Source organism: Motacilla alba, chromosome 3 (assembly GCF_015832195.1).
Source record: "Motacilla alba alba isolate MOTALB_02 chromosome 3, Motacilla_alba_V1.0_pri, whole genome shotgun sequence".
Lineage (NCBI taxonomy): Eukaryota > Metazoa > Chordata > Aves > Passeriformes > Motacillidae > Motacilla > Motacilla alba.
Window position 1 is genome coordinate 70,534,667 of NC_052018.1, and position 18,059 is coordinate 70,552,725.

Sequence of the window (18,059 nt, forward strand, 5' to 3'; positions counted from 1 at the left end):
ACCAGAAATATTTCTCTCTCATGGCTAAAATGCACATAGCACCTACAAGAGGATGGACAGATCTGTAGTCTCGTGTGAGCGGTGAGGGTGCGGGTTGGGTCAGGTGTCAGGCTGCTGTCATGTCCCATCACAGGCCTTGATCAGAAGCATATGACATGTTCTGGGGAGTGGCTGACACTGCTCACCTGGCAGACCTGGGGTGTTTTTCATGCGGCCAAATGTGCACTTTCACACAACTAAAATAAAGGACAGACTGTCACCAGGTCGGACACAAGCTTTTTGCCAGATGATGATACCTGTGTGTGCGCTGTGTGACTTGGACACTTGGAGGAGAAGAAGGAACTATTCTTCAGAGGTGACTGGGAAGCTGCTGTGGCCAGGCAATGGCTCCCTTCTTCATAGTGCTCCTGAGCAGCTTTGCCCTTGCTTGATATTGGTGTGGAGGAGCTGTGGGTCTGCAGCTTGTCAGGACCTCCTCTCATGGTGCTACTGCTGGGATGATCAGTTTCCATTTTCTGTAAAGCTGTCACATAAAAAAAAGCCCAAAATTGTTCACAGTAGGAAGTACAGAGTAATGCATCTGAAATTAGAACAGATAATTTCTTCATAAAAACCATGAGCACAAAATAGCTGGTCTCTGTCTGTATTTGAGGCCTTGAGGACTGATGGGCAGGATATATTTATCACTGCTGTCAGTGGAAGCAGCGTACTGTGAGTGGAACAGGTTTACAAGTCTGTCTGCCCTGGCTGGTGCAGAAGTTGTTCCCTGTGGTGCAGTCACATGGATAGATTTCTGTTGTGCTATCCCAGTGATGCAAAGGTGATTTGGTTACAGCTTTGAGGTGCTGTAGAGCATCTCTTCGTAAACCTTACCCCATGACACATTTGGATCATGAGCGATAGGATACCAGCTGCTTATCCATCCTTGCATATATCAATACTGTAAACCTGGTTTCAGGCAAGTACGTAGGTAAATGTCATAGATTCTGAAGTGCAAAAACCTGAGTTTCTCCTGCTTGCTTTGAAATTTCTTTATCTCCCAGACCTCTATTTAATGATATCATCACTCCTTATCCAGTTCTTTCCAGGTCCTCTATGAACTTTCATTTACTTCTGCGTAATACAAAGCTCTAAATCCTAAGCATGGTTTTATCAGCTCTTTTGTTCATTCCTTGGATTCTTACATCCAATACCAGCAATTTTTCAGCTCACTACTTTTTTTTAAGCTCTTGGGTAACTGAGCTTAGTTTAACATTACCTGAGTTCACTTCAGCCAGGCTTTATTTTTGATCTCATCTTCAGTCCTGTAATCTTGAACAGAAATTGGCAGCTCTAATAGCTACCTTAGCTTTGATATACAAAAGGGTTTTCTCTTTTTCCAGGAGGAGGTGTTTTTACTTTTCAGATATTACATCCATCAGATTGGAGACATGGGAATTTCTGTGCCATCTTTTTCACTTGACTAGAATTTCATGATGTACTAATTTTTGTCTCCTGCTCCATCTGTTTTGTGGTCTGTGCCCAAATATTTAAGAGATATTTTTTAAAAAGTCAGGTGTGCCCTGTCACTTTTTTTACAAATATTTGGTCTGGAATTTAGCCATCCTGATATCAGTCTTTAGCATTCCAGTGTTCCAGGGTTTGCCACGGGGCAGAAGAGCACATCTCTGAATGTTTCTGGAATCAGTCAGTCCTTGTCTTCTGCCTTCTGTTCATATCAGTTAGTTTAGATTTGAAATGTATCCAGAACCAGTTAGGTACTTGTCATCCAGATAATTTTGTTTCTTTTCTTTTTTTTTTTTTTCTATTTCCTTTGTATGGAACTTGCAGTTTATCCTAATCAGTCTGGAAAAAAAAAATCAGATTTTTGGACTTGGGTCAGAAAAATTAAACTGATGTGAATGTATTCATATGTGGCACACCAGCTTTTTCCAGCTCTGTGTAAATGTATATTTTTTTGAAATAAAAGTTACATAGTTTCCGTTACCTCATACCTGAAGAAAGTACTTTCTGTTGGCTTATTTATTGCTTCAATGGACAGTTACTAAAAATCCTGTGTGGATTTTAAACTGTTCTCAGCTCACATTGATGTAGGTTGGTTTGTTTATGAGTTTGAAACTCATTAATCAGAATAACAGTGCTCCTTTCTTCCCATCTTCAGTGATGCAGTCTTCATCTGTGTACTAATAATTTGGAAATATTTGTCTTAGGGGTTTATGGTGGGAAAGAGTTGCAAGAATACATCTCCTTCAGTCTGCTAAGGCTGCCCAAATCCATTTCTAGACAGCAGTGAATGGGCTCATGTGTATAGACAGAATTCCTGTATATGTAAGTGACCAAAAATAGAAGTATAATATTATTGGACAGCTTTATTTCTGCTGCATAGAATACTCTCAGTTCTTTTGGAAGCTTTTTGTTTTCTAGTTTAGAAACCCCTGAGGTTCAAGCAAGAGCTGTTAGAGGTGTTAATTTTGGAGAGTATTCCTAGATACCGTGCTTTCAGTAAGTGAAATTTGCAGCCCTAGTCAAGTCTTGCCCTGTAGACAGAACTTCAATAGTTATGGTCTTAGTTTTCTATGTATAATAACTTATTTTCCAGATAGAAAAGAGGAATTATGCCTGTAGAATCCACCATGGCCCAGGGTTGTGCTCTCTGTATGTCACTGTACAGGAATGTAGAAATCTGCACTATTTCTTTAGGATAAACTCACCATTATGTGAAACATGAGTATCCATACTTCCTGCCTGAAGCTGCTGCTCATCTTGCTTTTTAGCCAAGGCATTTCAGTCACAGACTGGGATCTGTTGTGTAAAGTACTGTGTGTGGACACACATGGACATCCCTGCATCAGTCCAGTCTTTATGGATTCTAAATTTCAGCAGTGAAAATACAGTCCAAGATAGCAGCAATTGCAGAGAAAGAGGGCCAGTGTTACTTGGAGTGGGCAGTGATACCTGTATTCTGGTAACTTGTCATGTTTTTGGAGATCATCTAGGAAAGTAATGCTTGGTTTTACATGTATGATGGGAAGATAAGGCTGGTGGGCATCTCTTCCTAGAACTTGTCTTAATTCTGTGTAACATGTGGCTCAGTAATTCACATCTTTTGGTTGTTAGTGTTTACTGAAAAGGAGTATCTGTGGTAATATGGTGTTAAGCTTATAGTTAGCCTTGTAGAGAACAAGTTCTTACTATTTTCTCATATGGGGGGGGGGAAGAGGGTTCCCTTTTATGATCTCTTTCAGAAAGTCAGTGTTTTAGATCTTCAGAAATAGGATGATAGTATTTATTTCCATCTTTACCATCACATGTGTGCAATGGTTGGCTATTAGCCCTTCCCACTTATTGCTTGATATGTGAGCAATGGCACAGATCCATGATGAAGCAGCAGTGTAAGGGTGAGGAGAATGAGCCAAGAAAGTTTGATTGAATTGCACAAGGCTCTCTGTGACTTTTAAAGGTTTGTTCCAGCCCAAGCCATTCTTTGACTCTGTAAATAGTGATGAAATCCTGAGAGTGGAAAATCAGGTGTGTGAAGACCAGCTGGAGTCTGTCTCCATGTTTGAAAGCCCAGACACTATGCCAATGCCTTCACCTTCAGTGATGCTGTCACTGCAGCAATCTGCAAAGTCACTGTTGAGTTGAGAGGAATACTCTGAAATAAAAAAAAAAAAGAAAACAACAAAAAAAGTAACGAGAATTTCTATTTAGCATACTTGGTTCTCTGTTCAGAGCACTTTTTGTCTCTGGAGTAGAACATATGATTTATTTGAGCATACCTTTGAAAGATAAGTGTGTTACATGCGGGTTTTTTAGGAGAAGAAAGAAGTAAAAAGGATAAATAATGTAGGAGAGAAAACTACTAGCACTGCTTTTTAAAAATACATTTGCCTTCCCACCTCTAGCAGTGCTAAAAGGCTCCTAAGTTCAAAGACACCTTTATCTCCCCTTCTAGTGGATTGTTTTTGGGTTAGGCAATTCTGTGGTTGGAATGGATCACTCCACTCCCACCACTGGTCTGTTGTAACCGTCCTTAACCCTGTAAGTCTGTTTCACTTGTTTTAAAAATGACTACGTGAGTGTCTGCATAGAAGCCAAAACCATATGTGAAAGCACTACATGTCACCTCAACCCAATGAGGTAAACTAGGAAGTGAAAGTCCCTGTCTCATATGACAGATAATACCAGTTTCCAAGAGTAAAACCTGTCAGTCCTGTTTTCCCACTGAGAAGAATCATTGTTCAATTATCAACTAGATATTTTTTTTTCATTTTTTAAAATTTAAAGCTACCAGGCATCATTTGTGGGGGAGGAAAATGACAAAATGGAAGAGGGCACATCACACTGATACTGGAGAAATGACACCTTTGTTCATTCTCATCTTTTCTACAACACTGTGTAGCATTTTTCTAGAAAATCCTGTTCTCTAGGCACATAGTGAATATTGATGTCTGTCCTACCTGCTTTCCTGGCTCCCTGATGTCTGAGTTTTGAGGGAACAGTGACAGTTTGGAAATGGAGCACAGACCAGACAAATGCAGAAGCTATGTGTAATATACAGAAAATATGGAAATAGAATTCCTGAAACATTAATGTGGGGATTCAGCTGTGTACAGCTTTGTAGTAGAAAGATGGTGGAGTGATTTTTCAAACTGGCTTCTGATAAATCTCAGTATCAGGAATATTGCTCAACTCTTGGTAGTATTTTGCTTTCAAAAGAAGTTGCAGTGCAAAGGGGCAGTCGTGCACTAGAAGCTGCTGGGGGAATCTGTACACAGTTGTGTTGCCCTGAAAATGCAGAGGATGTTTGGATAGTCTGTGATTCAGCCATTTCTTCAGTGTTTTGAAGAATATTAATTGAATGTGACAGGAGACTAAACATGGGAAAAGCTAGCTGAAAAATATATTTGGCCCCAGAACTGGGAACAGTGAAATGAAGAGTAGGATTGTATGGTAAAGTTTAAATTGCCTAATAAATGGTGCTGGATTCTTTCAGTAATAGCATGTGAATCTCTCTTTTGTTTGTAGTTACTGTTTTGGGTGGGATTGTTTGATAGAACCAGGCTCTTTTGTCTTTTATGTTTGTGATTTTCAGTAGTATGATGAGGGGAAGATGATTCTTGGAATTAAAATTTCACTGTTTTGATACTACTCTTAGCATGACAAGATTTTCAGAGTTAAATTGCAAAATTCCATGCTGCAGTGGGTTAGATGTTTGACACTTAGAATTAGTTTGTCTTAGGTACTCATTGCACCTGAAAGAAATGGAGTGTTTCCTAACATGCTAAGAAATCATGCATATAACTGAGCAAAATAAGGCTAATAAACCTACTTCATCCTCTGAAAGTACTGGTGCTGTACTAACTGTAAAGTTTTTAAAGCAAGAGATAACCGTGCAGAGGTCTTGCTTGCATTAGCCTGAAGTTTCACAGATCCTGCAAGCATTGCTTCTCAAAACCTGTTCAGAAAGTGCTCTGGTGCCAGGATCTGGGGAGTTCACATTTGGTTGATCAGGTAGAAGTTATGTGGAGGCAAGGAATACAATTAGTAAGTGAAATGGCTATGGATTTGTTCCAAGTTTCTTTGTCCTTCACAGATTAAATTTGTTTTCTTCACAAATAGGATTCACAAGTATGTCTTAGGATCCCTAATTTGTACCTGAGGATGTCACAGATAATCTTGATGAGTATCCCTTATGGTTTATATTCTTTCTCTTACTCTTTCTAGCCAGTTTTAGCTGTTAGAGTCACCTGGAGAGAGTTTTTCATCTCAGTTATATCCAGAGTGTGCTGGCAGGTGTGCCAATTGTCTGTCTCTTGTTTCCCTCCTCGGGGATGTCACACATGGTGGCAAGTGTTCTCCCTCCACGCTGTGTTAGCATCCAGGCAGGGCCTGGGTGGAATGCACAAGGCAGCAGAAAGATGTCTGAAAGAAACCCCAGTGCCTGATCTAGGTGATAATGTCATTTGTTCCGTGCAGTCTGGCTACAGGTCAAGTAACAGCGTATCAATTTCGTGTGTAGATACATGCACTGTAGTTGATACATGCACTGCAGTTGATTTCACTAGGATCTCATTTTAATGAGAATTTTCCTCTAACGTGTCATTGAAATGGAAAGAAAACCTGCCTTTCATGTGGTTTCCTACCTAATTGCTGATTATAGGGGAGTTGCACAATACGACCACAAAACATGCCTTTAATTGCAAGGTTTTTTCACAGTAATAAACTTTGATATGAAAAAGGATTTTCAGTCTGTAGTAGATGGTGTACAAATGTAGACGTTGTGCATGTAACATTGCATGTATGATGTATGGCTTAACCTACTTCTTTTGGCTTTTTAAGTTCTGCATTCCTAACTTTGCTTTCTGTCATCCTCTCAGGAGCCCTGGGATGCACAGCACATTCCAGCACTGTTCTCTGCTTTCTGTGGTCTGCTAGTTGCACTTTCTTATCACCTCAGCAGACAAAGCAGCGACCCATCTGTGCTGATGTAAGTTGCCTGTAAATGTTTTTTTTGCTGATTACCCTTTACAGCACACAGCCAGAGTGATGCCTGGGTTTCAGAACCACAGGGGTTGCTTCCCAAAAGTACTGTGGTGAGGTGAAATTCCTCACCATGTCTGCTTGGTTGGTATCAGTTCTGTATATGAATGAAGTGCTGCAGTCAGATCACCAGCAGGGCTGATGTTCTTTAAGCAGCACTATCCAAAATCTCTGAAGGAGATTTTTCCCCTCTAGGAGGTTGTGTTCTTGCCAGGTTGCAGGACAGTGATTTAGTTGAGGGGAGTTCAGGCGACTGGAGTTTCAGAATGTGCATTGGTTAGCACTGGGAGCAGTAGAAGGAACATTTAATGTGCTGGGAAGGTGGCTGAAATCCAGCTCGTGCTGAGGATTACTTCAGTAGGCTACGCCTCTCAATTTGAGGTTCCATTCTTCCTTTTGTTCTCTGACACAGGCTGCTAGAGGTAACTGAGGAGAGGAAGTGTATGCTAAGAGCTGACACTGCAAACAAAGGAGATTAAGGGGAGAAGCCCCAACATTGTGATCTTCATGTTGGGGTGATGTGTGAGAGAGAGACCCAATAGATCCGTAGCTCAGGGGCAGCAAATGTGAATTTCTCAGTGAGGAAACTGTGATATATGGCTGTTATAAGGGCTGTGGGGGTCAGCAAGCAGCTGGGCAATTACATCTATGGCTGTGAGGCTAAGCAAGCAAATGGGTTTTGTGCCACCAGTATCACCATGCCATTTGGAATTCTGCTTCACAGACAGTACAGTTTTAACCTAGGAGAATGCAGAGGGCCTGTGAGAGGGTCTCTCACAGAGAGAGGTTCTCTCCTTTGATTCATGAGGTGAGGCTCAAGGCTCATGATGCACAATTCTGCAATGCAGAAGAGAGAAGGGGGAAGTGGAGAGCTTTTTAGGCCGTTCAGGATTCTATTTTAGTAGAGAAACTTGGAAAAAGCAGAACAACACTGATGAGGAAGGAAAAGATATAGAGCACTAGTAGGAAATTGTCATCCCAGTAAATCTTACTGAAGAGTCAAGAAATTCTTTACTGTCCAAAAAATCGAGGGAATCTGACATTTATACATTGCTGGGTTCTGATATTGCAGAGCAGCAAGAACTGCCTGGATGTCTTGCCATGAACTTTACCCACAGCCTACTGAGTGTGACATGGATGTTAGGTAGACCTTGATTAAGCTTTGTGTGGATGATGTGTAGTTTTTGGTCATTACAGTATGGAAATTATGTATGGAAGTAAGTAAAGCTATGTATTAGGGAGAGTTCTTAGCCTTGGAGTAAAAATATACACAGATAAATTGCAAATCAGCATGAAATTGTGAGTTCTTTCAATTTTGGAGTAATTTAAATGTATGCTTTTCTTCCACTTCCCAGAAAGGACACATCAGTTCATGAACCTCTTTAATAAAACAGAAACTTTTCTTCCTTGGAACTTTTGTTTTAAGGAAATAATCTTAAACTATTAAATGCATTTTAACTTGTAAATCTAGCTAGCAATTTCATAACATTTGCAATGAAATCTTCAGCAACTGAAATGGTTCCTAAAAATCTAAAAATTAAGAATACATGTACAACAACATCAAATGTTTATTGTGCAATTGTAAAGATGCATCATCCTTAAAAAAGAGATTTAAGATTTTTTTCTCTAAACAGCTCTGAACTTCTTTTAAATAAGTTAAGGAGATTGGAAAAAGTATTTAAGGTATGGCCTATGGCATAAAATTCAAGATGGATGAGGAGGTAGCACATAAATCTAGAAGAGAGAAGTAATATACAGTTTGTACAGAATTGGCTTCCTTAGCCATTTTAACGTGGGTCTAAAGAGCTCTCATATTGGTTTCAGCTTAGCTGAAACAGAACTAAGAGTCATAAATGGAACAGTACCCTCTCTGCTCATTCCTCTAAATGTCTGAGTCACATTGATTGGGCTGCTGAGACTCCTGAGGATTCTGATGAGGAATTTCTGCCCTGATCACAGGTAGAGCTGGTTTGTGTCAATCTCCAGCTGTACAGAAATAGGAATGCCAATGTATACATGAAGAAGGAAATCTGAGGCTATTCTTCCTCCTCTGTCCTTCAAGAATATTCATATCTGTTGCACATGTTCCAAAGTATCCTAACTGGGAATTTTTTTTAAAACAGGTCACTTATTCAGTGTAAATATATCCCTCACTATCTACGCCAACGATTTGAAGATTCATCAGAAGATCCACTCCCAGAAAAAATGAGAGAATCAGTGGTAAGGCTTTTTCTTTCATTACTTTCATTACTTAAAAGCTCTCTCATCCATTTTGCCCGCTGAGGAACCTTGTAAATATTGTCATTTAGCAATTTAAATAACTAAAAGCACAGATAGTTGATCTTTACGGTGAGGCCAGCAGTGAGAAGGGGGATACACGCCATTTTCCTTTCTGAAGGGCTCTGCCACATTGATTCTTTAATATAGTCCATGGGAAGTGCATTCTTAGAGCTTGGGGAGTGGTGCATCTCTCATCCTAGAACACAGAGAACTAATGCAGGTTCTGAGCACAGAGTTGCAGCCTGGCAATCTGGTGTGTCCAAGGTAGGCCAGATTGTTCAACGAGCATTCAAAAAAGGTGAGCAGTCCTGCCAGACACTCTGTGTGCTGCAGAGGAGCAGGATTTGGTCCTCAGAATTACATGTGTTTAAAAGAGCCCTTATTCTTTATTTTTCTATGGCTAGGGCTACCTGTTTTTCAGGAATGCCTTTTCTGTGCCAGGATATACTCTTGACTGTGTGCCGTCCACCCCAGCCGAGCCAAGTGGAGCACACTGTCAGACTTGGCACCTAGAGGTGGAAGAAGCACATGAAACTGGGATAGTATGGGAGAGGGAGGTACATGCCTGGTGCCAAGCATTGCCATCTCATCATCTCTTCTTTGCTTGGCAGGCTGTTTATTTACTACTGTCTGGCAGGAAGCTCTAAGTTTGTGTCAGCTTATTTCTCACTTCAGCATAAACATCGTGAAGTGACCCATCTTCCTTTTTGTGTCTTTTTATATTAAAAAAAAGTTTGCTGTTACCCAGGGGAGGTTGATCTTCTAAGGAGTTCATGTGGGAACATCATCAAGTTTCCAGAAATGCTAAGGGGTGTTTGACATTTATTAGTCATGTGAGCTGTCCTGCTTTTTGGCTGTCAGACAGCTCTTTCTCCTGACCACATCCCCAGTGCCTGCACATCTGAGCATTTGCAACCTAGGCAGCTATTCCTAAACTTCTGACTGCTCTCTGAAATCCAGGAGCAATCAGAGTCTCTGGAAGATAGAGTGTGTTTTTTGACCCTTAGACATGACCTGGGAGTCCATAGTTCCTACTGGAATCCAGACATCCCTTCAGAGGAACACATCTCTCATGTATCTCTTTAATCATTTCTTAGGCATTTTATAAGGTATTACACAGCCTACATTCAGCATATGCATTGATCCCACACTAACAATGTTTTCTACTTGTCTAAGCTGCTGCTTAGATTGTCATTTTTGCCATGTATAATGTTATGTTAAACTGCTTTCTCTAACAGGACCTACATAAGTGATATGGCTATTTCTTGTTGCTTGTATTGAGCTACAGTTTCTTGCTAATTAAATTGTTTGCAACAGTTGATACTGGAATATGAGTGTGCAAATGGAAACAGAGTAAAAGAAATGAAGTATTTTTGTTAGAATTTTGCTGTATTCTGTGGTATTTGTGGTGTGTAGGTTATTGCTGTGGTTAATTGACATTCCATTCTTGTACACGGGGACTGTATGGCAGATGTAATGGAAAGCTTCTCATGCTCCTGTAGTTCTGTCTTTTGCTGATAGTGCCTTTCTTGGAGGAATACAGTCTGATGTCATCTGTTCTGCAGATGGAGCCCAGCCCGGGGGCTGAAGCAGTTACTGCAGCTGTCCACTTAACTGGTTTTATTTCACCGTGCAGAGGGAAACCTTGAGCAAGGCTTTAAAATATTGAAAATAAAAACCAAAAATAGTGGAAAAAAATCTGCATCTATGATCCTGGCTGTAATTTCAAAATGAAGTAATTCTGCAGACTCTTAACAATTTTTATATCAGTGATATGGACAGGGATCTGCTGTCTTAAACTAACACTGCACAGCTGCACTTGGGCCCTTGAGCCAATGGGGTGGAAGGTGCAGAAGTATCGTGATAACTGCACTGGGATTTGCCAGACACAGGACTTCAGTTCTTCTCTTCACAATGTTTCATTCCTGTCACACTTTTTCATTTTGTGACACTTTTAGGATTAATTAGGTGGGCTTCCTGGCACCTTTGCTCTCCAGGAAATACCTGGATTTGGGAATTGGCACTTCTCTGCTCTGTACATTTGATACTCCATGCTGCTGCTGCTATGAGGCAGAGGCTGCTTTCCTTCAGTGTCACTGGAGCTTGCTAGTTCTTTGCCTTAATTTTTTTTTTTTTTCTCTGTCTGGGCTTCCGTTAATCTGTATAAAAATTGTAAGTCAAAGCGTTTGCTTAGGATGTCAATTAGCAGTGCTAATTTGGAAGAAATCAGCTGAAGAAAGAGAGGGCATTTTCTGATTAATGTGGGCTCTTTGTCTAACCCCTGTGTTATCTGGTACCTCTGTCTCAGCTAAACACCAAGGAGAGTCCCACTGCTATCTCACCAATGTAGTGCTAATAGGGCAAGTAGGGAAGAACTGAGGCAGGAGAAAATGCACGTGCATTGAATTCAAGGAGCACAATCAAGCCATAGTCCCTGCTGACTTCCTTCAGCAATAGCAGTCATGTTTAGGATGTAGGACTCAGCTGACTCTTCAAAGCCAATTTAAAATAATTTCCAGAAGTTTTGTAAGGGGATCTTCAAACTGTTCAGCAGCTGGGTGAAACAATGTATCAGTATTCGGAAGAGATTTCGTGATGGCAGCTCTTTTTTTTTGAAGTGCTTCCCTGCAAGGAGAGTATTCCTAACCCCTGTCAGTGGCAAGAGATGGCAGGATGCAACCCAAGCCAGCCTTGCCTTGGTGACATGTGGGCTACAAAACACCATTTAAATAAGACCCATTTTAATCAGGAAGCCAGAGGCATACAGAACCAAATCACCTTCTCAAGCAGCTAAAAGCAAACAAGGTTAATATTGAAAATTAATGTGTTATTTTCTGGATGGCTTTGCATTGATGTTAGGAGTAATAAATACAGCATCTCTAATGTTTGATTACATGACTTCTACCCTTCTCCTTTCCTCGAATAGCTGTGTAAGAATTGCCAGCTTTGGAAGCCTGAATTATGAAGCAGCTGTGATTGATAATTGACCATTCAACTTTGAGAAAGGAGCTTCCTACCATTATAATTAATTTCTGTAGGCATCCACATGGCTGATTACTAGATTAAGCAGTGGCCTGAGGGTGATAATGTGTTACATTCAAACTCAGGGTTCCTTCCAAACATTTAGATAGCTAATAAAAGGATTCGTACAAAGCTCCAAAAATCTAATTGAAAATAATGGTTGGACTTAATGATTTTAAAGATCTTTTCTGCATAAGCAATTCTATGATTTTGTGATAATGATTTAAAAAAAAAAAAGTGCCACTCTAATATATTCTGCTTGTGAAATCCCCCAGGCATCAAAGGTAGCAATGTTGGTTTGGGGTTACTTTTTTTTTTTCCCCTTGAGTGTAAAATGGAGAGTGTAGAATGGCTTTCAGCCCAAACTATAATAGCGATTGTCTCTCACTGGAGAGATTTGCACTGTGAATAGAACTTAACTTTATATTTTTGGACCAATTGCAGTGAAGGTCTCAAGCATCATGCTATAGAGCTATTCAGTACTCAGCTTATAAGTTCCTGGCCTTGGGAATGATATCCAAAATCCTACTTTAGACAGTTGGGTCCAGGATAGGCACACAGTTTTTCAGGATCTAGCTGTCTTCTGCAGTAAGGCCTGGAGTCACAGATTCACCCCCAGCAGGTAGGTTTTCTCCTGGAGAGTAGCTGTGAGTCCCTCAGCCAGAGGGATCACTGCCATTTCCTGTCCTCTGTGCAGTGACACGGAGCAAAAGCAACCACTGCCCAGCTTTGTTTTAGAGGGAAAAAAGCCTGAATTTTGTGAGAAACTTGAAAGCTTTGGCCATATCAGGAGGGAGCTGCTGTATGGACCATTGTGCCACACTCTGTGCAGTATATTTACATTGTGAAACACTTGAGTGCAAGGACAGAAGGACTAGCCAGGGCATGTATGATACTTTAAACACGTTCAATATTGCCAGAAATGGAAAGCAATTGTAAAATTTGGGGTTGAATATCTGAATAATAATAATTTCCTTAAGAACATAGGTCTTTTTCTGTATAGGATTGTCAGAAGTGATGAGAGCACTGTTGAAAGGACAATTGCAAAAGGAAAGATAGGAAATACAAGTCCTGTGCAATATGATTTGTGTAATATGTTCTCTTCTGAATGTAATGTTTAAAAAGATTCTCTTTGGTGATCTGGCCCGGAATGGAAAGTTAGGGTGCCACCTCTCCCCAAAATGTGCATTGTTATTACCTCTGCTGATTTTACATCTAAATTCTTAATATTTTACGTGGTTTTTCAAGTGTCAGCTTCTTCAGCCATCTGATTGTGAGAGAAATCAGCCATTTTAATAGTAAGCCTTTTGGGTTGTACAGAAGAGCTTGTGAATGTGATTGGAGTGTGTTTGTTGTTCTTAGAAGCTTGTTTTAGATTAGTGAGTAGTTGAATTCAGCTGTGCAGAAAATGATACTTGATCAAGACTTTTCATGCTGTGTATTCACAAAAGGGCTGAAATAGTGCCATCTAAATTTGACTCGGCTTAATTTTCTCAGATACTGCTGTTTTACATAGATTTTGTTTGCAACAGCTTTAAAAATATCTGGAAAGGTCAAAAAAATAATTTCCATTACATAGATTGGTAATAATTCAGTTATTCATTTTTATTAGACTGTGTTCTTTCAGTACTGCTACTTGCTAGTGAGAGAACTGAACAGAGAAGAAGACCAGTGGGGACAGGCGGGGAGGCAAGGTTTAGTCAGGGAAGAGAAGGTTTATCCTGTGAGCTCCCTCATGTTGTGGTTCTTCTCTTGAATGCGACAGCCAAGGAGTAAGGCTAGCAGGGCTGTGCTTTGAAAAGATGGCCGGGAGGATTTCCAAAGATCTGACTCTGCTCCACACCTTTGCAGCACATGTAGCCCGTGCAGAGTACAAGGCTGTGCGGAGAAGGATGGCTCTCAGAGTGGAGGGAGCACCACTCTTCTGGAGACATGTACATACTCCTGAGCAGCCTGGGAAGGGCAAAGACCATGGTGGTTGCTTGAGATTTCAGCTAAGCCGTCTTGGAGTTTCCTGGAACAAAGCAAAAGTACTTTAAGGGCCTGAAGGCTTTTTAGTCCTGCTGCATTTCAAAGGGCTGCTGCAGTAAGTGGAAGTGCTGATGCAGGTGACCTTTTACTGAGAAGCATCTTTCATAACAGGGAGTGATAGGCAGCCTAAATATAGAGGTTGCTCCCAGCTTCCCTGGTAATTCGCAGCCCTTCTGTTCTTTGCTTGTTCTGCTTGCTTTCTTTTTTATCTCCTTTATTCGTAGGTTTGCCCTACCATCATTATTTTAGTTTTCTTTCTTTTTCTCTGATGAGCTTCATTAAGCTTACCTAGATAGCACCACCAGGAAATCAGATGAACCTCTGGTTCTAACAAAAGTGTTGCTTTTCACATGTTGTTTCTAGGTATCTTTGAATTAAAGCATAAGTCAGCTTCTAAACCAAGAGCTACAAATAGTTTCTCATTTGGTAACTTAGCAGCAGAATTGAGTGCTGAACCTAAATGCCCTTCTCATAAATCTAAGACAAGATTTTCATTTACTCACAAAAGCATTTGGGTGACCTCTAAAGTACAATTCAGAAGACCGCACAGATCACAAGCTATCTTGTTTATTTGTTTACTGAGAATGACATTTTAATCGCAAGAAAAACGTGCTGTAAAGACAGTGATATTTCCAATCTTTAGAAACAAAGTTACTCCTACCACAGTTACAGATCTTTACATAAAGGCAGATGTGTCCTTTCATAATCACTCAATGACACTGGAAAAAAGCCTTGTCTAAAATCCACAAAATCTTGCTGTAATTTGACTTCCAATAAAGAAAGTCAGGGAATGGGACATGTCACTTTGGAACATAATATATTATTAATGTTGTGTCTTAGAAGACATTACAGAAAAGCATGACTTTTTTCAGTAGTGCAAGAGAAAGGGAATAAGAAATATTAGTTCTTGAAAACAGGAAATGGAACCAGAATTTTGATTCCCAAAAATAAGAAGGTCATAATGGAAAAGAGTTGTGTTCCTCCAGCAGAATCAGATTCAGTATTAAAATGTATTGCTTTCATTTCTCCAATATTATTTATTTTTGTTATTTAAAAATATAATTCAAAATTAGGCATGAAGAATTTAAATGTGATTACTTCAACAGACCTGGAGTGTGGAGAGAGAATTTCCCAGAGTGGAGAAAATACGTTTGTATTAGGGAATGCCGATTAGCCTTATTGCAATGCAGAGTGTAAGTAATTGAGAACAGAGTAATTACTTTGGTTAAAATAGTGCTGCCTTACTAATTGTGTGTAAAATAATTATTTTCACAGAAAGAAATCTTGAAATCGGATCTCATTGTCTGCACAGCAGCTGCTGTTCTGTCATTTGCTGTCAGTGCCAGTACTGTGTTTCTGTCACTAAGGGTGTGTATCTATCTTTTTTTTTCCTTCCCCCTAAGGTATTATATCTCTTATGCAAAACCACAGGGTGCTTTAACTGGAAAGAATAGATGCTGTGGGAAGAGAAGTTAGTGAAAATGCATTTACTGGTCATGATAACACTGTTACATCTCCAAAGCAGTTATTTTCTGGATATTTGTATTAATTTCAGTATTACTTGTTTGACATCTCTTTCCTTAAACAGCTCTTATGATATGGAACCCAGAGGACAGAATGAATAAAGCTGACATTTTGCCTTTTTTCCTCCAGTTTTCAGGAGGAAAAAATTGGCTGATTGCGTGTGCAAAACACCTATGTCAAAATCCGTATTCACATAGTGTCAAGAATTTGAACACAAGAATAAAAATCAATTGCAGAAAAATACAATTAGGAAAACTGTTAAAAAATGTTTAAAATAGATATATATGTTGTATGTGAATTATAACTGTGTTTCCTTTGTTCTGCTTTGGCCCAGCCATTTCTCAGCATTGTGCTGTTTGCCTTGGCGTGGACAGTGGGATTTGTAACACATTACATCCTTCCTCAGCTCCGCAAGCATCACCCCTGGCTGTGGATCTCCCACCCCATACTCAAAAGCAAAGAGCACCAGCAGCGGGAAGTGAGAGGTTTGTACGTCAGTCTTTTCTAAACAGTGGATGCAATGACTTCCAGCTTGCCTTGGTTTGAAGAACAAAAAAATAAAACAAATCCAGAAGTAACAGAGCTGGGAGAATAAATTATCCTTTCACTTTTGAGTAGCACACATATCTGATGATTTTAATTTTTCCACTGCACCCCCAGCAGATCTGTGAACCTGTAGGAGTTGTCTTCAGAGGCCACTGCCCAGATGGGCTGAGGCCAGGCAGACATGTCTAGAGATTGTCTAGTCTGTTGCCCCTGCTCAGAGCAGGGTCAGCTAGAGCAGGTTGCTCATGGCTGTGTTCAGTTTTTAATATTTTCACGTGTAGAGACTATAAAAAATTTCTGGACATAGCATTCAGTCATCCTTACATAAGAAAGGTTGCCTGAAACTGCAGTATTTGGGTGGATTTCAGTGATTTGGTTTTGGTTTTTGTTTTGTTTTGTTTTTTCCTGCTTCTTTTTTTTTTCTTTTGTTGTTGTTGTTGTTGTTTGTGTGGGTTTTGGTGGTTTATTTGTTTTGGTACTACTTTTTTCTGGAAATGGATTTTCAGTTTGTGCCCATTTCTTTTCTCCTGTCTCTGGCCACTACTGAGAACAGAGTAGCTCCATCAACTTTCCTTTCCCCCATTAAGTATTTATACCCCCAAAATCCTGCCAATCAGGCATTCATAAGATGCCCCCAATGCTTTTTCTTCTCAAAGTTAAGCAATCCCAGCTCTCTGTTTCTCCTCATATGTTGAATGTTCCGATCCTTAATCATTTCATGGCCCCTGCGTGATCTTTCATGAGCCACTGTCTCATCTGCCTTTTGTTTTACATTACAGCACTGTTACTTGCTGGGTTGCTTGACATGGTATAGTTCATGCCTAATACATTGGCATTCTACATAATTTAAAAACTTAAAAGATTGATGAAATTGAGGCAGATTTTTTTCTACTTTCTGACATATCAGCAAATGTAGTGCAATTTAAATGCTCTAATTTCAACTGGAACACTTTTAGAGAAACATTACAATTGAAAAGAACTTAAATTTTCTTTAAGATTTGTTCTTGCTGATGTCTGCTGGCTTCAGCGGAAGGTGTCTTGATGCATGTGAGTAACAGTCAATATTTTAGTATGTGGAGATCTGATCTCCTGTTTTGATAAAGTTATTTCTGAAGCAGGCAGTGTGCTTTGAGAAGTAAAGCTTCCCCCTTCCACCTCAGCTCTCTTTTTGCCTTTGCTACCAGCCAAAAGCTTGCTTGTCATTTCTTGATGGATCCCACGCCTTAATAATTCTCAGTATATGTTCCTGAAGTGTTTGAAGACAGCATTTGCAGAACAGTCTGTTGAGCGGCTTTAGTCTGTTCTTCAACTAGACCACAAAAAAGTTCAGATCACTCTGTGGAAAACCATACATTGAGGATTTAAATCTTTTTTATTTGAAAAAAAAAATCTTTCAAAACAATTACTTTCCAAACAAGGGTTGGTTATGAAAAAAGTACCCAAGGGACTTGATTGAAGGTTGCCTTTTAACTTTTACTGCAATATGCCAAGGAAGGTATAATAGAAATATAAATATTATTAAGCACCATGCCCAGCTGAAAACAGTGTCTGGAACTTCCTGTCCCTGATAACCAGTAATTCTTATAATTACCCAACTTGCACTGTTTGTTTCAGCACTTAATCATAAAAGACCACTGCGGGATTTCTTTACCTTGTTCTGATTAAGTCTGTCTTCATTTGTCAAATAACATTATTTTCCTAAATGCAGTGACTCAGCAGTTGAAAAGGTAGAGACCTGCTGCACTGATTTCCACAGATGGGTTACCTTCAGTTTTGAGATCCAGCTGCATTTCTCATGCTGCCTACTGTGGGGAAAAGGCTTTTTTTGCTTCTTTTGCAGTCCTCATTTATATATGGCACATTCCTGTACTTTGGGGTCTAAGTATTATTGCAATGTCGTTGATGTTCTGTGTTAGAAAACAAGAGTAAAAAAAAATTATATATATATATATCTATATATATATTTCAGTCCCTCAGGCTGCTGCAAAAGTTTTTTATCACGTCTGAGATGAGACAGACTGTGGAAAAGGTAATCCCTTTGATAGATATGTCTGACGGGCTGTCTTCTATCTTTTGTCCTGTAATAAAAATGTAGGAACTAAACTTTAAAATGT

The 18,059-nt window shown here is 39.8% G+C and overlaps 1 protein-coding gene across 2 annotated transcripts in view; it reads left to right on the forward strand.

The window, feature by feature from the left end:
• PCNX2 (pecanex 2) overlaps positions 1–18,059 on the forward strand; it is a 154,662-nt gene that overhangs the window by 56,536 nt on the left and 80,067 nt on the right. For both annotated transcript variants that reach the window (XM_038130803.1, XM_038130805.1), the window contains 4 exons: positions 6,381–6,490; positions 8,667–8,763; positions 15,151–15,243; positions 15,734–15,884. In XM_038130803.1, the coding sequence (XP_037986731.1) occupies positions 6,381–6,490; positions 8,667–8,763; positions 15,151–15,243; positions 15,734–15,884 (451 nt within the window). The remainder of the gene's footprint in view (positions 1–6,380; positions 6,491–8,666; positions 8,764–15,150; positions 15,244–15,733; positions 15,885–18,059) is intronic.